This window comes from Otolemur garnettii, unplaced genomic scaffold (genome assembly GCF_000181295.1).
Source record: "Otolemur garnettii isolate 467f Iridium unplaced genomic scaffold, OtoGar3 scaffold00002, whole genome shotgun sequence".
Lineage (NCBI taxonomy): Eukaryota > Metazoa > Chordata > Mammalia > Primates > Galagidae > Otolemur > Otolemur garnettii.
The window spans coordinates 4,665,426-4,683,492 of NW_003852397.1; the positions used below are offsets into that span (position 1 = coordinate 4,665,426).

An 18,067-nucleotide genomic window follows, 5' to 3' on the forward strand; every position below is an offset into this window, starting at 1 on the left:
CCCAGGATCTTATTGTGTTTCTCAAACTCTGCCCGAAAGCAGAGCCTTCTCTGGGCGCTGCAGTGCAATGTCTCCCGCCGGCTGGTTACGCAGTGTCTGCCAACTTTGTTGTCAAAAAAATGTTCATTTCTCATCCCGTCCCCTCAAAACATCCTAAAATTCATGGCCTTGTCCCATTCCTCAATTTGACGAGAAACAGTAGTCCCTCCTGTTTCCTGGTGCCCCGCCCTCCCTACCCCGCTGCCCTAGGCGAGACTCGGGTTCTAGTGCGTGCTCTGAGCCACCCCGAGCTCCGGGCCGAGCCGGGGAAAGTTGCAGTCACGTGCTGTAGCAGTCCAGCGAGCGCACAGCCCGCTCCCCCAGGGACGCTGGGGCAGAGGACCTGCTGCGCCCTCCAAGGCGTCGGGAACAGCAGCACTAAAGCAAACTCCGATCGAAAGCTGGAGTTGACACCGAGTCTGGGTAGAGTGGGGCCCAGGGATGGGCGGGCAGTATTGCGGAATGGGAGCCACTGCTCCCCTCCTCCCGAGCACCAGAGGAGGGCGCGAGGTGTGACCTCTGACCTCTGGCCGGGCCCACGCCCGGAGGAGAGACTGGCAAGCTCTTGTTGGACAAGTTCAAGCTGCCGAGAGAGCTTAAATAGAATTAATCTCTTAGAGATTGGGGATCATCGCTCCCTCGGCATGCGCTCTCCCAGCGCGGCGCAGAGACCAAGGCAGAGACAGCTCCGGGACCGCGGGAAGGCGAGCGGGATGGGTGGGTGTGGGGCGGCTCTGCTCAATCCCGCGGCCCGGAGGGCTAGAGCAGGCGCTGGCCGCAGGCGGTGAGCCGCAGCGGAGAAGGAAAAGCTTTGCTCCCGCCCCCTGTGCAAAATAATGGAGACCACAGGAGCTTCGCCCAGCTCCGGATGGGCCGGCTCTGCTTGGAGAAGCTGGCGGCGCCCTTCCCTCGGCTGATGCCCAAGCCGACCATGAGAAGGCCGCAGGAATGCGGAACCTCCGGAAGACCCCATCCCAGGCCCCACGTCCGCACACCGCGTCCTCAGCTCAGACTCTCCGTAGATAGTTGCAAAATGAATAAATTACTCACCTCGGGCCAGATCCAAGTTTTACCCAACAGAAGGGGCACGGGACCAAGAATGAACTCACATGGCCACGTCCGGCGCGCACAGTCATACACAAACACCCAGCTACCCAATTTCTTCCACGAATCTGTCTGGCACTCCGGAGGGGGTTGAGTGGGGGAGGTGAAGCGTTTTGAGAAAGCCCCATCAGCCCTCCCCTTCCCTTTTTGCCATGAAATATAATAATTCATTTTTATTACGAGCCGCACCATCCTCACCATCACGCACGCACAGAGCCACACTCCCGTATTCACACTTTCTAACTCGTCAGCTCCCAGAGCGCCTGCATTTTCTTTGGGAGCCGCTTGGAGGTTCATTAATATCATTAGCATTTAACCCCCTCCCTCCTCCCATCCCCTCCCCGCACATGGCTGACGTCAGACCCCGCCAGGAGTTGGGGGAAAAGCTAAGTGGGCCAGGGACGCCCTATTCCCCTCCCCGCGGCTGCCTGTCAGAGCGCTTCTGGAGATATTACAGGGGACCCAGCCCGCAGCCACAGGCACAAAGTCACGGGGTAATGAACTTCGGGGACCCTTTGCCGCTGCATGCGCGGCTCTCCCCGGAAACCGGGACCTTGCCGCCTCTTCCCTCGGAGGATTTCCCAGCAATCTAGTTTCCCACTCCGCGCTCGGGTTCCGGCGGCGCGGAGCCCATCTACCTCTGAGACTGCGGTTGTGTTTCCCTCTTCCCTTGGAAGACCAGCGGTCTGTAGAGATCTGTCCACACTCTACATTCCTATGTAGAGGGGAGAGATTGAAGACTAAGTGACAGGAATGGGGAAAGAGAGGGATTTTGCCCTTATCGCTCCGTAGGAAGACCATTTTCGCGTCTCCATCTCTGTCCTTGCACATCCCTCTCTTGCTGTCCTCCTCCCTTCTTCCTCGGTCTGCCTGTCCATCTCTCCATCTGTCCCTGCGTGTGTCCATACCAAGCAGCATTCCCAGCAGCTGCAGTTTTGCAAGAGCCGGGAAGAAACTTAAGAATGCTTAAATTTCCACTGTGGAACGAATTCTGAGCGCCCAGGGAGCATCGCAGCGAGCCACTGACACCCACCTGTCCGGCCCGGGAGCCTCGCAGGCTGGAGGGCAGCTGGAGAGCGGCAGCGCCCGGCGGCGAGGCGGGCGCTGCCGGCCGGGACTCGGGCAGCGCCCACCAACCGCTCCGTCCCGGGACAGCCAGCATGAGCAAGCCCGCAGGATCAACAAGTGGGTACCTCTCTGGCGGCCGCGGGGCCTAGGTGCGCAGCCTTGGGCGGGCGAGCGGGGAGGCCGGGAGGTCCTGCCCGGGGCTCCGGGGCTCCGGGGCTCCGAGCCCGGGAGAGGGACTTCAGCGGGCATGTGAGCTTTGGTCCAGCTACTTGAAGACCGTGAGTTGAAGCGTTTCGTGGTGAGGGGAGAGCAATTTCATTGCCCCTGTTGCTTGATCCCGCTCTCTCTCTGATATGGTGGGAAGGTTGAGACCCACGCAGCCCACCAGTCCGGCGAGTTGCCTCCATTTAGCCTCCAGGTGCTGTTCGGGTGGGGCCATGGGGGCGGGAACTGGGCCTCAGCTCCAGGCGGCAGCACAATAAACACACTAGCTCAAAACTCCGAGCTTCAGCGCGCAAAGCAACTCTGCAAAGCGGATTTTGAATGGAATGCTTTGCACCCCGTTTCTAGCTATTTCAAATAATCCTGCAAACTGGGAAGCAGAAACAATTTAAAAGTCACATTTTCCTTAATCCTAAATCCGCGTAGGTCATAACTGGGGAATTTAAAGTATGGCGAACTACTCTAGCAAAGAGAGGACCAAATCCCTAATCCCAAGGACTTTTCGAGCCGGAGCTCAGCAGAGGCAGGAGTGAGCGGCCTGCTCCCTCAGTGCGCCTCTCTCCTTCCTCGAACTTCCTGAGCTGCTGCCTTTCCTACCCAACACCAAGCCGCGGCTGACCTCTAACCACCCCCCACCCCGACGCAGAGGAGCCGGGCTGCGAGTGTGTGCGATGGCATTTGCGTGCACGATGCCTGAGGAACCCGAGAATGTGCAGGCCTGAGCTGGCGTGGAGCAGACGCGGCAGCCGGTCTAGGATTTTCCCCCGGGGCATTTCAGCTCCCGCCTTCCCGTGGCCAAAGGCTGCGATTCCGGGGTCCAGGGCGGAGGGCGGCCACTTCTGCAATCCCCACGTCCCACAGTTCTCCCGCCACCCGCGTTGTTTTCGCTATCGTATTTTTGGCGCTATGTGCGTTCCTTCGCTCCTCCTGCCTCTCACCGGTCCTCATTGTCCTGAGTCTTAGAAAGTTAGGAGAATCAGAGATACTTCTGAGGACTGATAATGAAGTCTCACTTAAGTGGGATGCAATTCCCGCCCCTTGCCCGCCTTCCCCCACCGCTAAGAAGTAGGTTGTGTTTTCACTTTGTCCGTTTGTTTTGTTTTGGTTTTGCCGTGTAAAAAATTAAAGCAAAATTAACGAGAGCAAAGACAGAAAAAGAGAAATGTTTAGAGTTGGGGCAAAGGGAGCAAAGAAGGAGCCTTAACCATGGCCAGAATGTAGAGCAGACCCTTCCTTTCCTGGGACTGGCGGTTCCCTTTAGCCTGGGCCTACCCTGGTCCTGCCTGGCAGTCTGACTCTCTGGGAAGCGAGGCGAACTGGCTTTCTGTTGCCGGGTATGAATGTCCTTCTTGGGGGGCACAGAAAGAGTCCTTTCCTGTTGCATTCCCCAGCCTCCACTGCAAAAACAGAATTATGTGGGCCTACTCAGGCCTCCTGGCTCACTTACCCGGGGACAGGCCTTCGCCTCTACCTCTAGAAGTAAGGAGCCTCTGGCTCCTTCGACCACTGGGTGGGGGGCAGAGCCCCCCAGGGCTGGAAAGGTGAGCCTCGGGAAAAGGGATGGGCGGGAAGCCCTGCACGCCTGGGGCTGCACCGCGCTCTGTGGACTAGGACGCAGACGACCCCGCAATTGGGGGAGAGAAAGAGTAGTGGGCACACTGAGGAAACTTTGGAGCTTTTCAACTTCCCCAAATCCTGGGCTCAGCCTTGGAAGTCTCGAGCCCCAGTCTCTGTCAGCCGGCGGGACAGCGGCCCCGCCCGAGCTGCTGCTTCATCCAGGCCCCCTTGAGACCCGTGGGCGCAGCAGACCTGAAACCCGCGGCCCTCCGGCCCTGGGCAGCAAGGAAGTCGGTGCGCAGCGGGCGGGTCAGGACTGGGCCAGGAGGAAGGTCTGCAGCCCTGGCCTTGCCTGGCTTTGGCTGGCTGGAGAGCAGAACGATGTTACCCGGAGTCCCGCCTGGGTGGTAACAAGACCCTGGGCAGTCACCCCTGCAGCCCAGACTAACTTCTTTCAACAGCCTCTGATGGTAATTACAGTAATCGAAGCTGCCATATATCTTTAGGCAATTATGACACACAAAAAGCCCCGAGGGGACCCCCTGGCGAGAGAAGTTAAGAACGGTTTTCCAGCTTCAGGAAACTCCAGCTCGACTCACGTCGGAGCTCGCTCGGCTTGCTAAATGAGAGGAGCTTTGCAACGGGGTCAACCAGCTTGTCTCGTGACCCCAAGTCACCTCAACGTGGCTGGGTGGCGGAGTCTGAGGCACAAACCCACTATGCCCTGGAATTTTCGCGTCCCTCCCTCCTGTGCCCCGCCCCAGCCTGGTTGCTGGTCTTGAATCTGCTCCAGGAGCCCCGACTCCGACGTCTGCCAGAGGCTGAGCCCACCCGCGGTCGGTGGCGGCCTAAGGGCGCGACAGCCCCGGAGGCCCGGCCCAGGGAATCCCAGGAAAGTCATCCCCCCTGTTCTGGGTCTTCCCTCGGTCCTCCTGGGGTTCTCCAGAGATGCGTGTCATGGGTCTCGTGTTTCGATGGAAAGTGGAGGCGAGAGATCCCACCACTGCTCCTCCCACAAGCTTATAATGGCATCAGCTATACTGCCACAAGGAAGAGGATAGCTGGGGCTGCAGTATTGCTTGAGCTGCAATCATGGACCCAATGCGGCCAGAGAGCTGTGTTATGCAGAGGAGGATGGTTGCGAAATACGAAAACCAAGTTTACTGCTTCCGAAGTGAATGTCGTTAGGAGAGCTGGAGACCCTGGCTCCTGGGCGACCATAAGTTCCGCTGGGCTCAGTGACAGGCAGGGGCGGGAGGGTGGGGTGGGGTGGGGGGAGGACAAGACCCAACGTGGCCTCTCCTGGCTCTTTGCAGCCCCTCTCTCCCAAAACATAGTGTCCCCTCCCTCCCTGCGGGAGAGGGGGCGCCTAGCTGGTGGCCGCCTCGCCGCGCGCCTCCCCTGCCCGCCTTTGTCGTCGTCCGAATTCCCATGCTACTCTTTTTGACGGGTCACTGGTAGCTCTATAGGCAGGTGCTGCGGCGGGGTTGTAATTACCCGAGCCGAGCCTGGTCGTTACCGAACACTCCCACCCAGCATGGCCCCCCGCCTAGCCCCCCCTCCACCTGAAGCCAAGACCGGCCCGGGGTGCTAGCCAGCCCTTAGGCCTCGGAGTCCTGGAACAGGGTTCCACCTCTGAAGCCTCCCGGGCCTTTCCCGCGCCTCCCCTCATCTCCCCCACACCCCTCCACAACAGTCGTTGTCACCCCTGCCTCTCCACACCCTAACCTAATCTCACTCTGCATCCCAAATGCTCCTGGGAGCAGCTGTCGAGTTTCAAAGAGGCCTGAGGCCACCAGGCCCAGGCTAGAGGCCTTCGGTTGGAAAGCTACGGGAAAATCCAATGTTAATAAGTTAATTGTTATTAACTACCATTATTTAAAAAATTAAAGGTTAATAAAGTTAACACTTTAATACCCCCTTTGCTTGGGGGGGGGGGGAAGGAAGCTTTTCTAAGTCCCTGTAAACCGATTCAGGCACTTGTTGGACCCTTGAACCTTAGAGAAAAATAATTCCTCCCTTTTTGAATGTTTGCATATTATCCTCTCCCTAACACTGCTCCATGGTGCGTGGCCACTGAGAGTTAGAGGGGATTCCTGGGAAAGTTCTCTTGAGTTGGGGTCCAGAGAGTAGGGGGAAACAGCTTACAGAAATAAGGCAGATCCCTTAAAAAAAAAAAAAACAGCCTCCCACAGCGGCAGGGAAAGCAGGGGGAAAAGACCCGCAGAGGACCAAGTGTGAAGAGGCCGGGCTCTCAGAAGTGGCCTCTCACTCCCACACTGACCCGCTCAGAATGGATGACCTATGTTGCTCTCCTCACTTGCCTGGCCCAGTGCTACTTTGGGGAGAAAATGATTTTTTCCTAAAAGAAAGAATTTCTCAAAAGCGATTCACCAAGCATTTTTTTTAATAGGTAAAGGGAAAGTTGGGCAATTACCACTACCCTTATTATCATTAATAATCCGAGTATTAGCATTACAATAATAATCCTAATAATAACAACCGCCCAGCGCAGAGCTCAGAGAAAACTCGATTGCCTTCCAGCTGCCATCCCTAGTTCCAGCCGTGTTTGTTTTTCTTCTTTTCTCTTTTACATTTCAAGTTTGTCTCCTCGCGAGCTCACTAACAACTTTCTCTGTTAAATGCGAGAGCGGAGGAGGGAGGCGGCCAAACTTTCCGCGGAGCAGAAAGGCAGCGCCCGGCCGCGCTACCGCCCCGGCCTGCTGTAATCTTTTATTCCAAAATGGGTCTCAGCGATTAGAGGAGACCCAAATACACGTAGCGGTGCATGAATAATGCTCATTGTAGGAAACTGACACTTGCTCAAGGAAAAAAAGTTTGGCTATAAAATCACTTCATTATTTGCTTTTACCGCAGCTTCGGTGCTAATCCCTTCAGAGGTCAGATTGCTTAGCATCTCCCTCTCCCTCTCCCCTTTCCTCGCTCTTCTCCGCCTTCCCTTCCCTCTCCTCCCTTCCCCCCTGCCCTGTATTTCTTGCGATTTCAGGCCGCATTTTAGATATCCCCTGCAAAGTGTGTGGCGACCGCAGCTCGGGGAAACACTACGGAGTCTACGCCTGCGACGGCTGCTCAGGATTTTTCAAACGGAGTATCCGAAGGAATAGGACGTATGTCTGCAAATCTGGAAACCAGGTACCTCAGCCTGGGCTACAGTGCCCAGCTCCCCTCCGCTGCCTCTTCCTGCTTCATTTGTGGCAAGGTCTCCTCTGAGTTTCCCTACTGCCCTGCTGTTAAGGAGAGACTAGGCCCTGACCTCTCCCCTCCATCCTGTCTCAACTCTGGCTGGGAGAAGACTGGGTGTGGTGAGGGAAGACAGACGAGTTTGCAGGGGAAGTCTGAACTGCCAGAGCCACCCTACTCCTTTTTTTTTTTTTTTTTAATCCTCTGACAGATTTGACATGGGGTAAGGCCCACACCCAGTGGCTATAAAGCTGGCCCAGGGGACTTAAGGAACTTTAGAATCTAAATTGCAAGTAGCAAGCAGGAGAAAGTGCTGTGTTATTTTGGATGTCTATACCTACCCCCATTCCTAGCATCACCCAAGCTCAGTCCCCTAACTACAGTCTACCTAGATAGAATGCAGAAGTAGAAGGCACATAGGGATCTGAGTCAAGGTCACTACCATCTTTAGCTGAAATTCAAAGTGAGTGCTGGCCTCTCTGGAAGAAAGAGACCATACTCTGTGAGGGGCTGTTCCTTTCAACTCCAGAGAAGCAGGGCTGTTCAGGAAGTATACATGGTGCACCAAGTATTCTGGGCTTTTGTCAGAAAAGGGCTGGGTGAAGAAGAGGAGGCTGGAGAGTAAGGTACAACTGGGATCCTCTCCAAGCTTCCTATATATTTTCCTCCTTCTATGCTTAGAAGATGTGCCCAGTTTGTTATGCTTTGGTCTTCAGCAGACAGACCTGTGTCAAAGAGACAGAGGGGTCAGGGCCTGGGCTATGTGAGCCAGACCTTCCAGAGTGAGCAGAATCCCTCCAGCTCAGTTTGTAGCTCAGTAGTAGGCTTTTGTTCACCTAGGAGATTAACTTTTTAGCTCCATGCTTTTCCCACTCCTTAGCCAGGTGTGCAAACCCTCAGCACAGAGGCCTCCACCATCACTCCCAGGAAAACCCCAGGGAGTGCATTAGTCAAGCGTTATCCTTTGCTAACCAAATAGCAAAACACTTTCATTAAATAAATATATGATACATACACATATGCATACATTGTGTACTTGTCTGGTGCTAATGAATTATTCTGACATCTTTTTCTGAGGTCATGTCTGCTCAAATCAATTTTTGATAGATTTGAAATAACAGCAAAAACAAGAAGACATTTGGATTTGAACAAGTTATTCTGAACTCTCCAGCATTGTTACTTGTTTAATTGAGTACCCAGACCTGTATGAGTTTCTAGTTTCACTATTTAGACGCATTATACATACATAGGACTGTCTCCCGATAGTTCTACAGGATTATGGGATTAACTGTGAGTTGTCAGATTTGAGCAGGCTTCTACTTAGATTGTCGTTTACTTTTATGTGATGTACAGAATTGGGGAATCAAAATCTCAGATGTTATGCTTGTATTTTAAAATAGGATGGCTATCAATTCAAACACATTGATATCAGTCCAAGTGCTTGTAAAGGAGCGATAATAGACTCATCAGGCTGGTGTTCCTCTCCTTGCAAAGAGAATAAATGCTCAGAGCTGAGGCGCTCATCCTTTTCTCAGGCACCAGATATTTATATACATTTGGTCTGATTTGAAGACACACTTAAGAACTAATGAAGGCTTCCATTTTGCATGTTTATCAGAATACTGGAAAGATCCCATTTGAAGACAGGCATATGATTATATTTAATACGTTTTTAAAACCTTTTTACATCGAATTATTACATTGGCCAGCAAAGATGCCTTGAAGAATCACTTAGGAACAAAAAATTATTTCCTTTCTCTCTTTGATTCTAAAGTTAACCAGATGATATTTCAACTTATCATTAACAGTAATGAGGATATTTAGAAATGGTTATGAACCTCTGTCCCACTGTAATTTTAAATACATCAACATATTTTAAATTGGAGGGATGTGATTTCATAAAACTTTATACTAGTGTGTAATTTTCCCCTAAAGGATATGGGGGGGGGAGGAAATAGTACAGAGTATATAAATTTTTGAGACTATGAAGCAAAATACATTTATATATTCTCTTGCCACTGCAAATGTAACAGTAACAACTTATATAAATATGGCAGAGCACCAAACTTCTTAGATATTTTCTGTGCATCAAACTCATAGCATATGTGACTATGTATCTATGTGTATGTTCCCTCAGTAATGACACCTAGTGCTGAATAAACTGTGAAAGAAACTTTATCTGTAGATTTCTTCTTTTAATAGAATGGCCAATATTTTTTCAGAAACTTGCATTAGGTAAAATGCTTATTTGCTTATGGAACTCAGATATATACTTCTAAAGAAGTGACAACATTTTTATTGTGTCAATAATCTCAGTTCATGTTATTTCGTCAGACAGTCTGTCATAGTATCTTCCTGGTCATATTTACATAGTGGGTATTTTTAGCTTTTGCCCAGGCCTTGGGCTCTTCCCTACCCACCCTCACCTTTTGGAGGCCTTGCCTGCCTAACCACTCTGACTAGGGCCTCATCTCCCAGGAATGGCTGTATTTCCATGAAGCTGGGCTGACGCTAGTCTTTAAGACTAGCTGGTTATAGGGATGGCTTCAAATACTAAAGCAAACGTGAGGCAACGGGAGAGTGAAGAATAAATGGGAGATGTTTATCTGCCGGGTAAATGGGCACACCCAGACAGTGACATACAGAGTAGACTCAAGTACTCAAAGAGGAAAGAGCAATCGGGCGGGAAGGGGCGTGGCGTGGACGCTGACCCGAAAGCCTGCGGCCAACAGAGCTCAGAGGCCTCCGACTCTGGGGCTGGGTCGCTGTCTTCGGTCCTGAAAAGTCTGATCCCTGCTCCACCACTCCGCGACTGGCGGAAGTTCCTCTAGTGAGCTTCTCCCCGCACTTGGGGATCTAGCAAACCTGGCGCTTTGCTCCTTCACCCGCTCGGAGGACTTTTTCTTGTCTGTTTCCACGGGGTGGGGGTCTGGTCCTCTGGAAGTGCCCTGGGAAGTCTCAGCTCCTTCTCTACTTGGCCCTGCTGGTGCCCAAGGCCCTGGCGTTTCGCTGACCCAGGCTCGCGGCTCCGGGGTTTGCGGCCCCTCCCAGACGCCGCTGACCCCGAGGGCCGCGGGCTTAGAGTCTGCAGCCTAAAGGCCGCAGGGGGCCGCTGACCTCCTGCGCTCTGTTCCAGGGAGGCTGCCCGGTGGACAAGACACACAGAAACCAGTGCAGAGCCTGTCGACTGAAGAAGTGTTTGGAAGTCAACATGAACAAAGATGGTAATCAGTACATCCCTTTATTCCTCTAATGTTGATTGAGTAGTAAGTAAATTACATGTACAGAAAATACATGGCACTCCTATGCATGTAAATCATCTTTCCAGCGCCTCTTCCCATATACTGAGATTTGGCTTCGGGCTTTCAGTTGTATCCTTCCGGCCTCTCAGCACAATCCCGCCGGGACTCCATGAACTCCCTAGGGCAAAGCCCATGGCCACCTCAGAAGCTTGCGCCCCTATAATCAACCCCACAATCCTAATCCCTCTTCTCACCTCTTTCCCACCCTTCCTAGCCAAGTCTAAGCCTGTTAGCCTCCCCTAGGATCTAGAAGCCCGCATAGTCTCCCTGGGAGGAGATCTTGGGGACTGGAAGACGATGGCGTGTTGGAGGAGGGAGGGCATAGACATGAAAACGCTGAATATCGAGCCATTGTTTGCAAAGTCACCAAGATGTGAAGATCAGTACGCCCACTGAGCCCACCTTGGCTTCTCCGGGGTGGGTTGTATATAAAACAGAAAAAAGGGCTGGAGAGGCCGGTAGCGCCTTTGGGTGCCTCTGACACCCACCCCTGGTGCAGCTGCAACTAGGTCGGGAGCTAGGTCTGGCCGTGGAGCACACGCTGCGTCCCCAGTCGCCGCCTGGCGGGGGCGCCCCAGCCCAGGAGGGAGCGGGAGTCACCGGCTAGAGGGCACAGCGGGGCCGGGACAGCACGCGCGGTGGGTTTTGCGGTGCAGGGGCCCAGGCCGGGTGGCAGATCCAGGAGACATGACGTCTATCAGGGAGAGCTTCTTCCTCCACAGCGCAAGAAGCAGGACGGAGTGTCCAACCTGTTGAATTTGTGTATTGACAAGTTGTCAAGCTCAGCGGGCGGAAGGTTGCTCTGAATTAATTTGTTCATTTAAACTGTTGGTGGTAATAGTCACATCTCCTCTGCTTTCCTCCATTACACTTGGGAGACAGGCTTTCTCTTGTCCCATCCCCCAACGTCCCCAGGGCTCGGGTTCTTTTCTCCTGGGTCTCTGGGGCCAAATGCCATTTCTGTGGGGGCGAGGGCTGGGGGTTGGGAGCAGTCGATCTTGGACAGAACTGGGAAAGTCTGGGCAGAGACAGCCTGCCAAGAGTGCGTGGCGCTCCCTGTTCCACTTAGAGGGGGGCGAGTATACCTAGCTTCTCCCGCTCAGAGGGTCTGGGGAGGAAACTGGAGTTTTGCTCAAGGTTCTGCCATTATCGTGGCACTTTGGACCGACACAGGCTCCTCCTCTTCTCGGCCCCAGCTCTCCAATCTGTACAGCGGAGAGGTTGGTTCGAGGATCTCGGTGAGCCTTCCGCTCTCACATCCTCGCTCCCGCCTTTTCTTTACCTGTTGTACGATCTTGGCTGCCCAAACGTGACATCAGGCTCAGGATCAGTGAGCGGCTTGGTGTTGCGGCCTCTCTGATCACGGGCGTGCGTCCATCTGTCTGTCTCTGCAGCGGTGCAGCACGAGCGGGGTCCTCGAACTTCTACCATCCGCAAGCAGGTGGCCCTCTACTTCCGAGGGCACAAGGAGGAGAACCGGGCGGACGCGCACTTCCCGTCGGCGGCGCTACCCGCGCCGGCCTTCTTCACCGCGGTCACACAACTGGAGCCACACAGCCTGGAGCTGGCCGCAGTGTCTGCCACCCCCGAACGGCAGACCCTTGTGAGCCTGGCTCAGCCCACACCCAAGGTCAGTGGCCACATAGACTCGTTTGGAGCCAAAGGGATACAGGGATGCATCCAGTCTTTTGGAGCTGTGACTAGGGTGGGACAAAAGATGGAGGGGCCTCCCAGGTGCTCCAGCTCATGCTCGCCCCTGTTGAGCGATGGATGCTCAAAGTGTAGTTAGGGTCAACCTCTGAGTGGCCACAGATGTGGACTTCTGCTCCCATCCCCCAGAAATTCCCTTTCAGCTGTTGTGGGGTGGAGCCCACAAGCCTGTAGGCAGCACCCACTGGTGACTGGTGGTGGGTGGAGCCCTGGCTTAAGCCCACAGGGCCGCTTTAGGAGTCCTAGGAGGCCAGAAGAACGTTTGTTTTTAAGGGAAAGAAGCTGTCTGCAACTGGAGGAAGAGCCCCAGAATTGCAAATCTCAGCATCTATTACCTTGGGCAAAGCGATGGATACAAGAGAGAAATGTGGAGCTCATACTGTTAAGATAGTTTGAAAACTTTGAGTTCATTTTCCATCTTCCCCTCAATAACCTCTAAGCCAGGTGATTTACATCAGGGTTGAACCCCTACTAGCAGGGCCACAGCCTGCACCACCTGAAAAGGCTGCCACCTAGGGACCACCCTTCAGGCCTCCAGCTGATACCTACCCAAAGCTCTGCTCCAGGGCCTAGGATCTTCCCCAGTGGAGGGCCAGCTGCAGCCCCACTCTGCAGGGAAGCCAAACACCTGGGCACATGCAAACGCACAATATTTAATATTGCTTTCTTACCCTTGATGTGTATAATAAGCTTGGGAAAGTAGTGTTATGAATATGTTGTCAGTTATGAATGGGAATGCTCTGTGAATGATTAAGATGTCTAATTGAAATATTTCCATAATATACTAATCCTTTCTAAAAATACTCATATGCATATTTGTGTTGGGATGCCTATTAATTTATACTTTTTACACATCTATTTTTATTTACACAAATGCAAGCAGCTCTTGTCTAAATGGGGAGCCAGGCCTAGCACTTGGCTCAACCCAAGAAAAATTTGCTGCAGGGGATAGAAAAGCCAGAGGCCCCTCAGGAAGGGCAAGGCTCCCAAAGAGTGGAAACTGACTTCCCCCAACAAGTATTACATCCCAGACTCTATAGAGGTTTTGTTTTTTACTCACCGATGGCAACTGTGCATTTAAGCAAAACATCCAAATTCCTTTTTATCCCTTTCCTTGTCTTAATTAGAAATTAAAAGTTTGGCTCCTCTTTCAAAGCCATGATTTGCTCAATTCCAAGTGCCTCTCTTTCTTCCCCTTTCAGTACCCCCATGAAGTGAATGGAACCCCAATGTATCTCTATGAAGTGGCCACAGAGTCAGTGTGTGAATCAGCTGCCAGGCTTCTCTTTATGAGCATCAAGTGGGCTAAAAGTGTGCCAGCTTTCTCCACACTGTCTTTGCAAGACCAGGTATGACCACCAGGACACTGAGGTCTTGGAGAAAAGGGTTTGGGAAAGAAATAACAGTGTTCGGTCTTGCAGAAGGCCATGGCCTCTGGATAAATCACCACGGCAAAGCAAGCATCTGTACTTAACAGCAGTGAGGAAACTTTTTATTGGTTTCATTTTATGGGTTCAAAATATCTACTATGTAATCCTTAGTAAGAGATGCAATTACGTTATTTCAGGGAAGCTGGATCTGATCTGTGAAAAACATACATATGAGAACATCATCTTTTTATTTTTGTTTTAACTGAAACGTCAAATTTAATCTTAAATTTTAAAATTCTAATGTTTTTTAACACTTAATAAAACAATGTTTCTAAGAATATTGGAAATTGGAGGAATAGAAGGTGTTAAGAATCTCTCGTGAGATTTTTGGAACTTGTTTCTTCATTTTATATTCTCAGCTTTATATTCTCCACCGCGATATTCAGTTTTGGCCATTCATTTCTCAGAATGTAGTATCAAAGGTGCAGGCCGAGCTCTCCCTTCATTCCTTCTGTGCTTTTAGAGGTTTTGTAAACAAATAGGTAGTTTGCATAATTCTCTGGCTGTAAATGACATTCAGAGGAGGGAAAGTGTGTGCAGCTAAAAACTGCATTGTATCAAAACCCAGAAGTTATGTTGTTGGGAATATCGGAAATGGCTTCTGCCATTGTTTTTTTCTAACCCTAAGGGAAAGAAAGAAAATAGAATGTTCACAGCCACTGGCCATTTACCAGTGCATTTGTGAAAATTAACGACAAATTTCCCAAAAGGTTAAAAAGTAGTTCTGAAAGCCAAAGATTTATTTCTTCAATTCATTTCATACCTAATTAAATTATAATAGAGCCCCCCTTAATGTAATATATCTTTCTTATGGAAAGACCCAGCAGTGTGTTAAAAACATTTAATCTTCTAGCATGAGATGTCATTTTTTTCATGGCCTGAACTTTCAAATATGGCCAGAATTAGATATCGTTTACCTTGCATTTTAAAATTATTTCCTGTACTTAGTGCGATAAAACTAAAAATAAAGCATTTTGAAAAATTAAACCTTTTGGTCTAATTGTGATTTTGGTTATAAGCCTTCATGAGTCAGCTCTTAGCTTCCCAAAAGAAATTCTTTCACATAAATAATTCAGAATGGGCTGGGTTTTGAGAGGTTAAAAAAAATTTTTTTTTTTTAATTAATGAGGTCCTCTCTTTGTCCAGGTTACTGGTTGGCTCTGATCATTTGCACTGTGTATGTGTATTGTGTGTGTGTAAATTGGCTATTTTTTTCTCAAAACAAGTATTTGTATACTCTTAAATCCAAACAAAATTGACTTACCTTCTGCCACTTAGCCCTTGGGTAGAAATCCTTCGACAACAAGCAAACTGCAGTGAAGTGGAATCTGGTATATTAATCTGGAAAAGGAGACAGATTTTCATTTTAAATATTCAGTAGCACATTTTGTTAGACTAAAAATGACAAGCACCTTGATGCTGTCCACTTATGAGTCTCAGAAAAATAGACAGTGAGATGAGGTAAACTCAGCAAACCCCGATTAACATAATTGCACCCTGATTTCCCCTGAAGGCCTCTTGGGAATTAGTATTTTGTGTGTGTGTGTGTGTGTGTGTGTGTGTGTGTGTCTCCCTCTCTCCCCACCCCCACCACCCTCAGCCCAGTCTCCTCAACCCTCCAGGAAGCTGGGGCCAGACCTGCAAGCTTAGTCCAGAATCCTCAACTTGATCATATCAGCACTCTATGAAGGGAATCCACCTGCTGAGCTGCTGATGACATTTCAATTTCATAAAGCCCAGGTCTCCAGAGAAGTTTCTAGGTGTCATGAACAGGCAGATATTAGGGCAAGAGGGGTAAATTCTTTTCTGAGAGAAGCAAACTTTGTGGAATTGGAATGGCTGCCCCTCAAATGCATGTGCCTGTCTATAGGCACCTTTTCAAAAAGGAAAATATGGGAAAAATAAAGGAAAGCTAGAATATTCAGGAAAAAAAATTACCAAGACAGGCACTTAAAACACTTTTTAAAATAATGGAAATTTACATATTGAAATTGTTTATAAATTTATAAATTACACACTATATTATATTATACATCTATTGTATGACAGCTGATGCTTTTGGAAGATGCTTGGAGAGAACTGTTTGTTCTAGGAATAGCACAATGGGCCATTCCGGTTGATGCTAACACTCTACTGGCTGTATCTGGTAAGAATTGCACAATTTAATGACTTTGTTGTAGAAATTACCATAAAAATACATTACTGAAAAAAGAACAACATGTAAAGAATAACAAATTCCTGATGAACAATAGAGTATACCTGTCATTTATAAATCTATATTTAAATGCAAATAATGTTGTTTTGTTGTATTCATGACTGCTTGCATTGTTATTTAAATGCAAATTACTGTGTTTGTTATCATCCAAGAGAAGATTTTATATTAACTTTCATACAATATAGCCAGTTTACATGGAATCAGATATCTTAGAGTGACAATGGAATAGATATTGATATGCAGGATTTTGTCAAAAATCAATATTAAATCATGAAAATGCTTTTCTATTAGAGTGTTTATCCCATATTTTTATTCCAGGCATGAATGGTGACAACACAGATTCCCAGAAGCTGAACAAGATCATATCTGAAATACAGGCTTTACAAGAGGTGGTGGCTCGGTTTAGACAACTCCGGTTAGATGCTACTGAATTTGCCTGTCTAAAATGCATCGTCACTTTTAAAGCTGGTAAGCAGATACTTCCTTGTCTCTTTCCCTTCCCCAGTTTTGCCACCTCACTAATGCAACCGCCTCAAAGTCCAGACTGACCTTTGCAAAAAGAGCTGATGGTTTTCGAGGGTGCTGATTCCCTTAGTCTGGTCCTATTTTCCATAGCTGTGGGGACCTGCTATTCTGTTGGGTATTCCCACATTTCCTGTGCTGCCTATCACAGTTTCCTGTCTTCATTTCTAGTTCCTACACACAGTGGTTCTGAACTGAGAAGCTTCCGAAATGCTGCTGCCATTGCAGCCCTTCAAGACGAGGCTCAGCTAACGCTCAATAGCTACATCCACACCAGGTGACCCTTGTTTATCTTGAATGTGTACTTAAGAAACTTGCCTTGGGCGGCACCGTGGCTCAAAGGAGTAGGGTGCCGGTCCCGGAGGGGGTGGGTTCAAACCCAGCCTCGCCAATAACTGCAAAAAAAAGAAAATTGCCTCCATTGTGAATGTGTGAGCAGGTGGTAACAAGCCAGTTCAAACGCTGGGACTAACTCTCTTGTTGTCAGCCAGTTAATGTAGTTAGAATCTATGTCCTTATCTGTCTCTCAGGGTAGGTGAGAGGAGCAAATTAAGTTAAATGATCAAAGTGAAAGCACTGTCAGACACATTACAGTTGTCCCAGTTGAACACATTTGCATGAATGGGTATAGGAAAGGTTAAAAATGAAGGTCAGAGCTTGGCACCTGTAGCGGTGCCAGCCACATAAACTGAGACTGGCAGGTTCGAGCCCCGCCTGGCCTGCTAAACAACAATGACAACTGCAACAAAAAACAAACAAACAAACAAAAAATAGCTGGGCATTGTGGTGGGAGCCTGTAGTCCCAGCTACTCAGGGGGCTGAGGCAAGAGAATCACTTAAGCCCAAGAGTTTGAGGTTGCTGTGAGCTGTGACACCATGGCAGTCTCCCGAGGGCGACATAATGAGACTCTCTCTCAAAAAAAAATGAAGATCAGAATGCTATGGCTGATATATTAGGGGGTGGTCACATTATGCTTGAGAAAAGGCAGTACATTTCTTCAGATACTGATCCCAGCAGAAGGTACAGAGAACTTTCCAGAGAGGTCATCTTTCCCCCGTCATACTGTTATTTGGCTTTGGTGAATTGGTATCAAGTCATAGCATCCACTGAGTTACTTCTAGCCAACCAGGGCCCACTGGCAGAGGCGGTTCTTAGCTATTTGTAGAAATCTCAGCCATTGGGAATCCAGCAAAGCTCCTCCTATCCCAGCATTGGCCGAGCCCACCACAGAGGTATGGCTTTCTAATTGCATTTTTCAAATGAAAAAATAAAAGAAGAATGGGACCTCATTAGCTTCCTAAATCAGCACTATAGTATACCTGAAATTAGAATAGAGTTGCTATTCTTGTGCTATTCTTGTTTTTTTCTCTAGAAAAAGGGACCCATGAAAACCTGTCTGCATCAGCTCAACATTAGCCACAACTACTGTGTTGGGAACAACCACACCAATGGGTAGAGGCCTTTAATGCCTACCTTGCCAAAGGGGTCAGAGAAATTCTAAGTCAATACTCCCCATTTGGGGAAGATATTCCTTCTGCTAGGATCTTCTTGTTTCTATCATAAATCCTCTTTTGAATATGAGTGAATAAACCTATTCCCTGTTCATAGAATGTCATCGAAACTGTGCTGAGAAATAGTGCATGTGAATTTGTTTTTCCAAATTAAAGCACTATGGTTTGAAATTTAAAATCCATGG

At 49.5% G+C, this 18,067-nt stretch overlaps 1 protein-coding gene across 1 annotated transcript in view; it reads left to right on the forward strand.

Moving 5' to 3' along the window:
• Positions 1-1,587: 1,587 nt before the first annotated feature.
• NR2E1 (nuclear receptor subfamily 2 group E member 1) overlaps positions 1,588-18,067 on the forward strand; it is a 22,114-nt gene continuing 5,634 nt past the window's right edge. The window contains exons 1-8 of the mRNA XM_003781579.2: positions 1,588-2,328; positions 6,998-7,143; positions 10,328-10,415; positions 11,888-12,123; positions 13,406-13,552; positions 15,683-15,779; positions 16,167-16,316; positions 16,542-16,647. Coding sequence (XP_003781627.1) covers positions 2,304-2,328; positions 6,998-7,143; positions 10,328-10,415; positions 11,888-12,123; positions 13,406-13,552; positions 15,683-15,779; positions 16,167-16,316; positions 16,542-16,647 — 995 coding nt within the window. The 5' untranslated portion in view covers positions 1,588-2,303. The remainder of the gene's footprint in view (positions 2,329-6,997; positions 7,144-10,327; positions 10,416-11,887; positions 12,124-13,405; positions 13,553-15,682; positions 15,780-16,166; positions 16,317-16,541; positions 16,648-18,067) is intronic.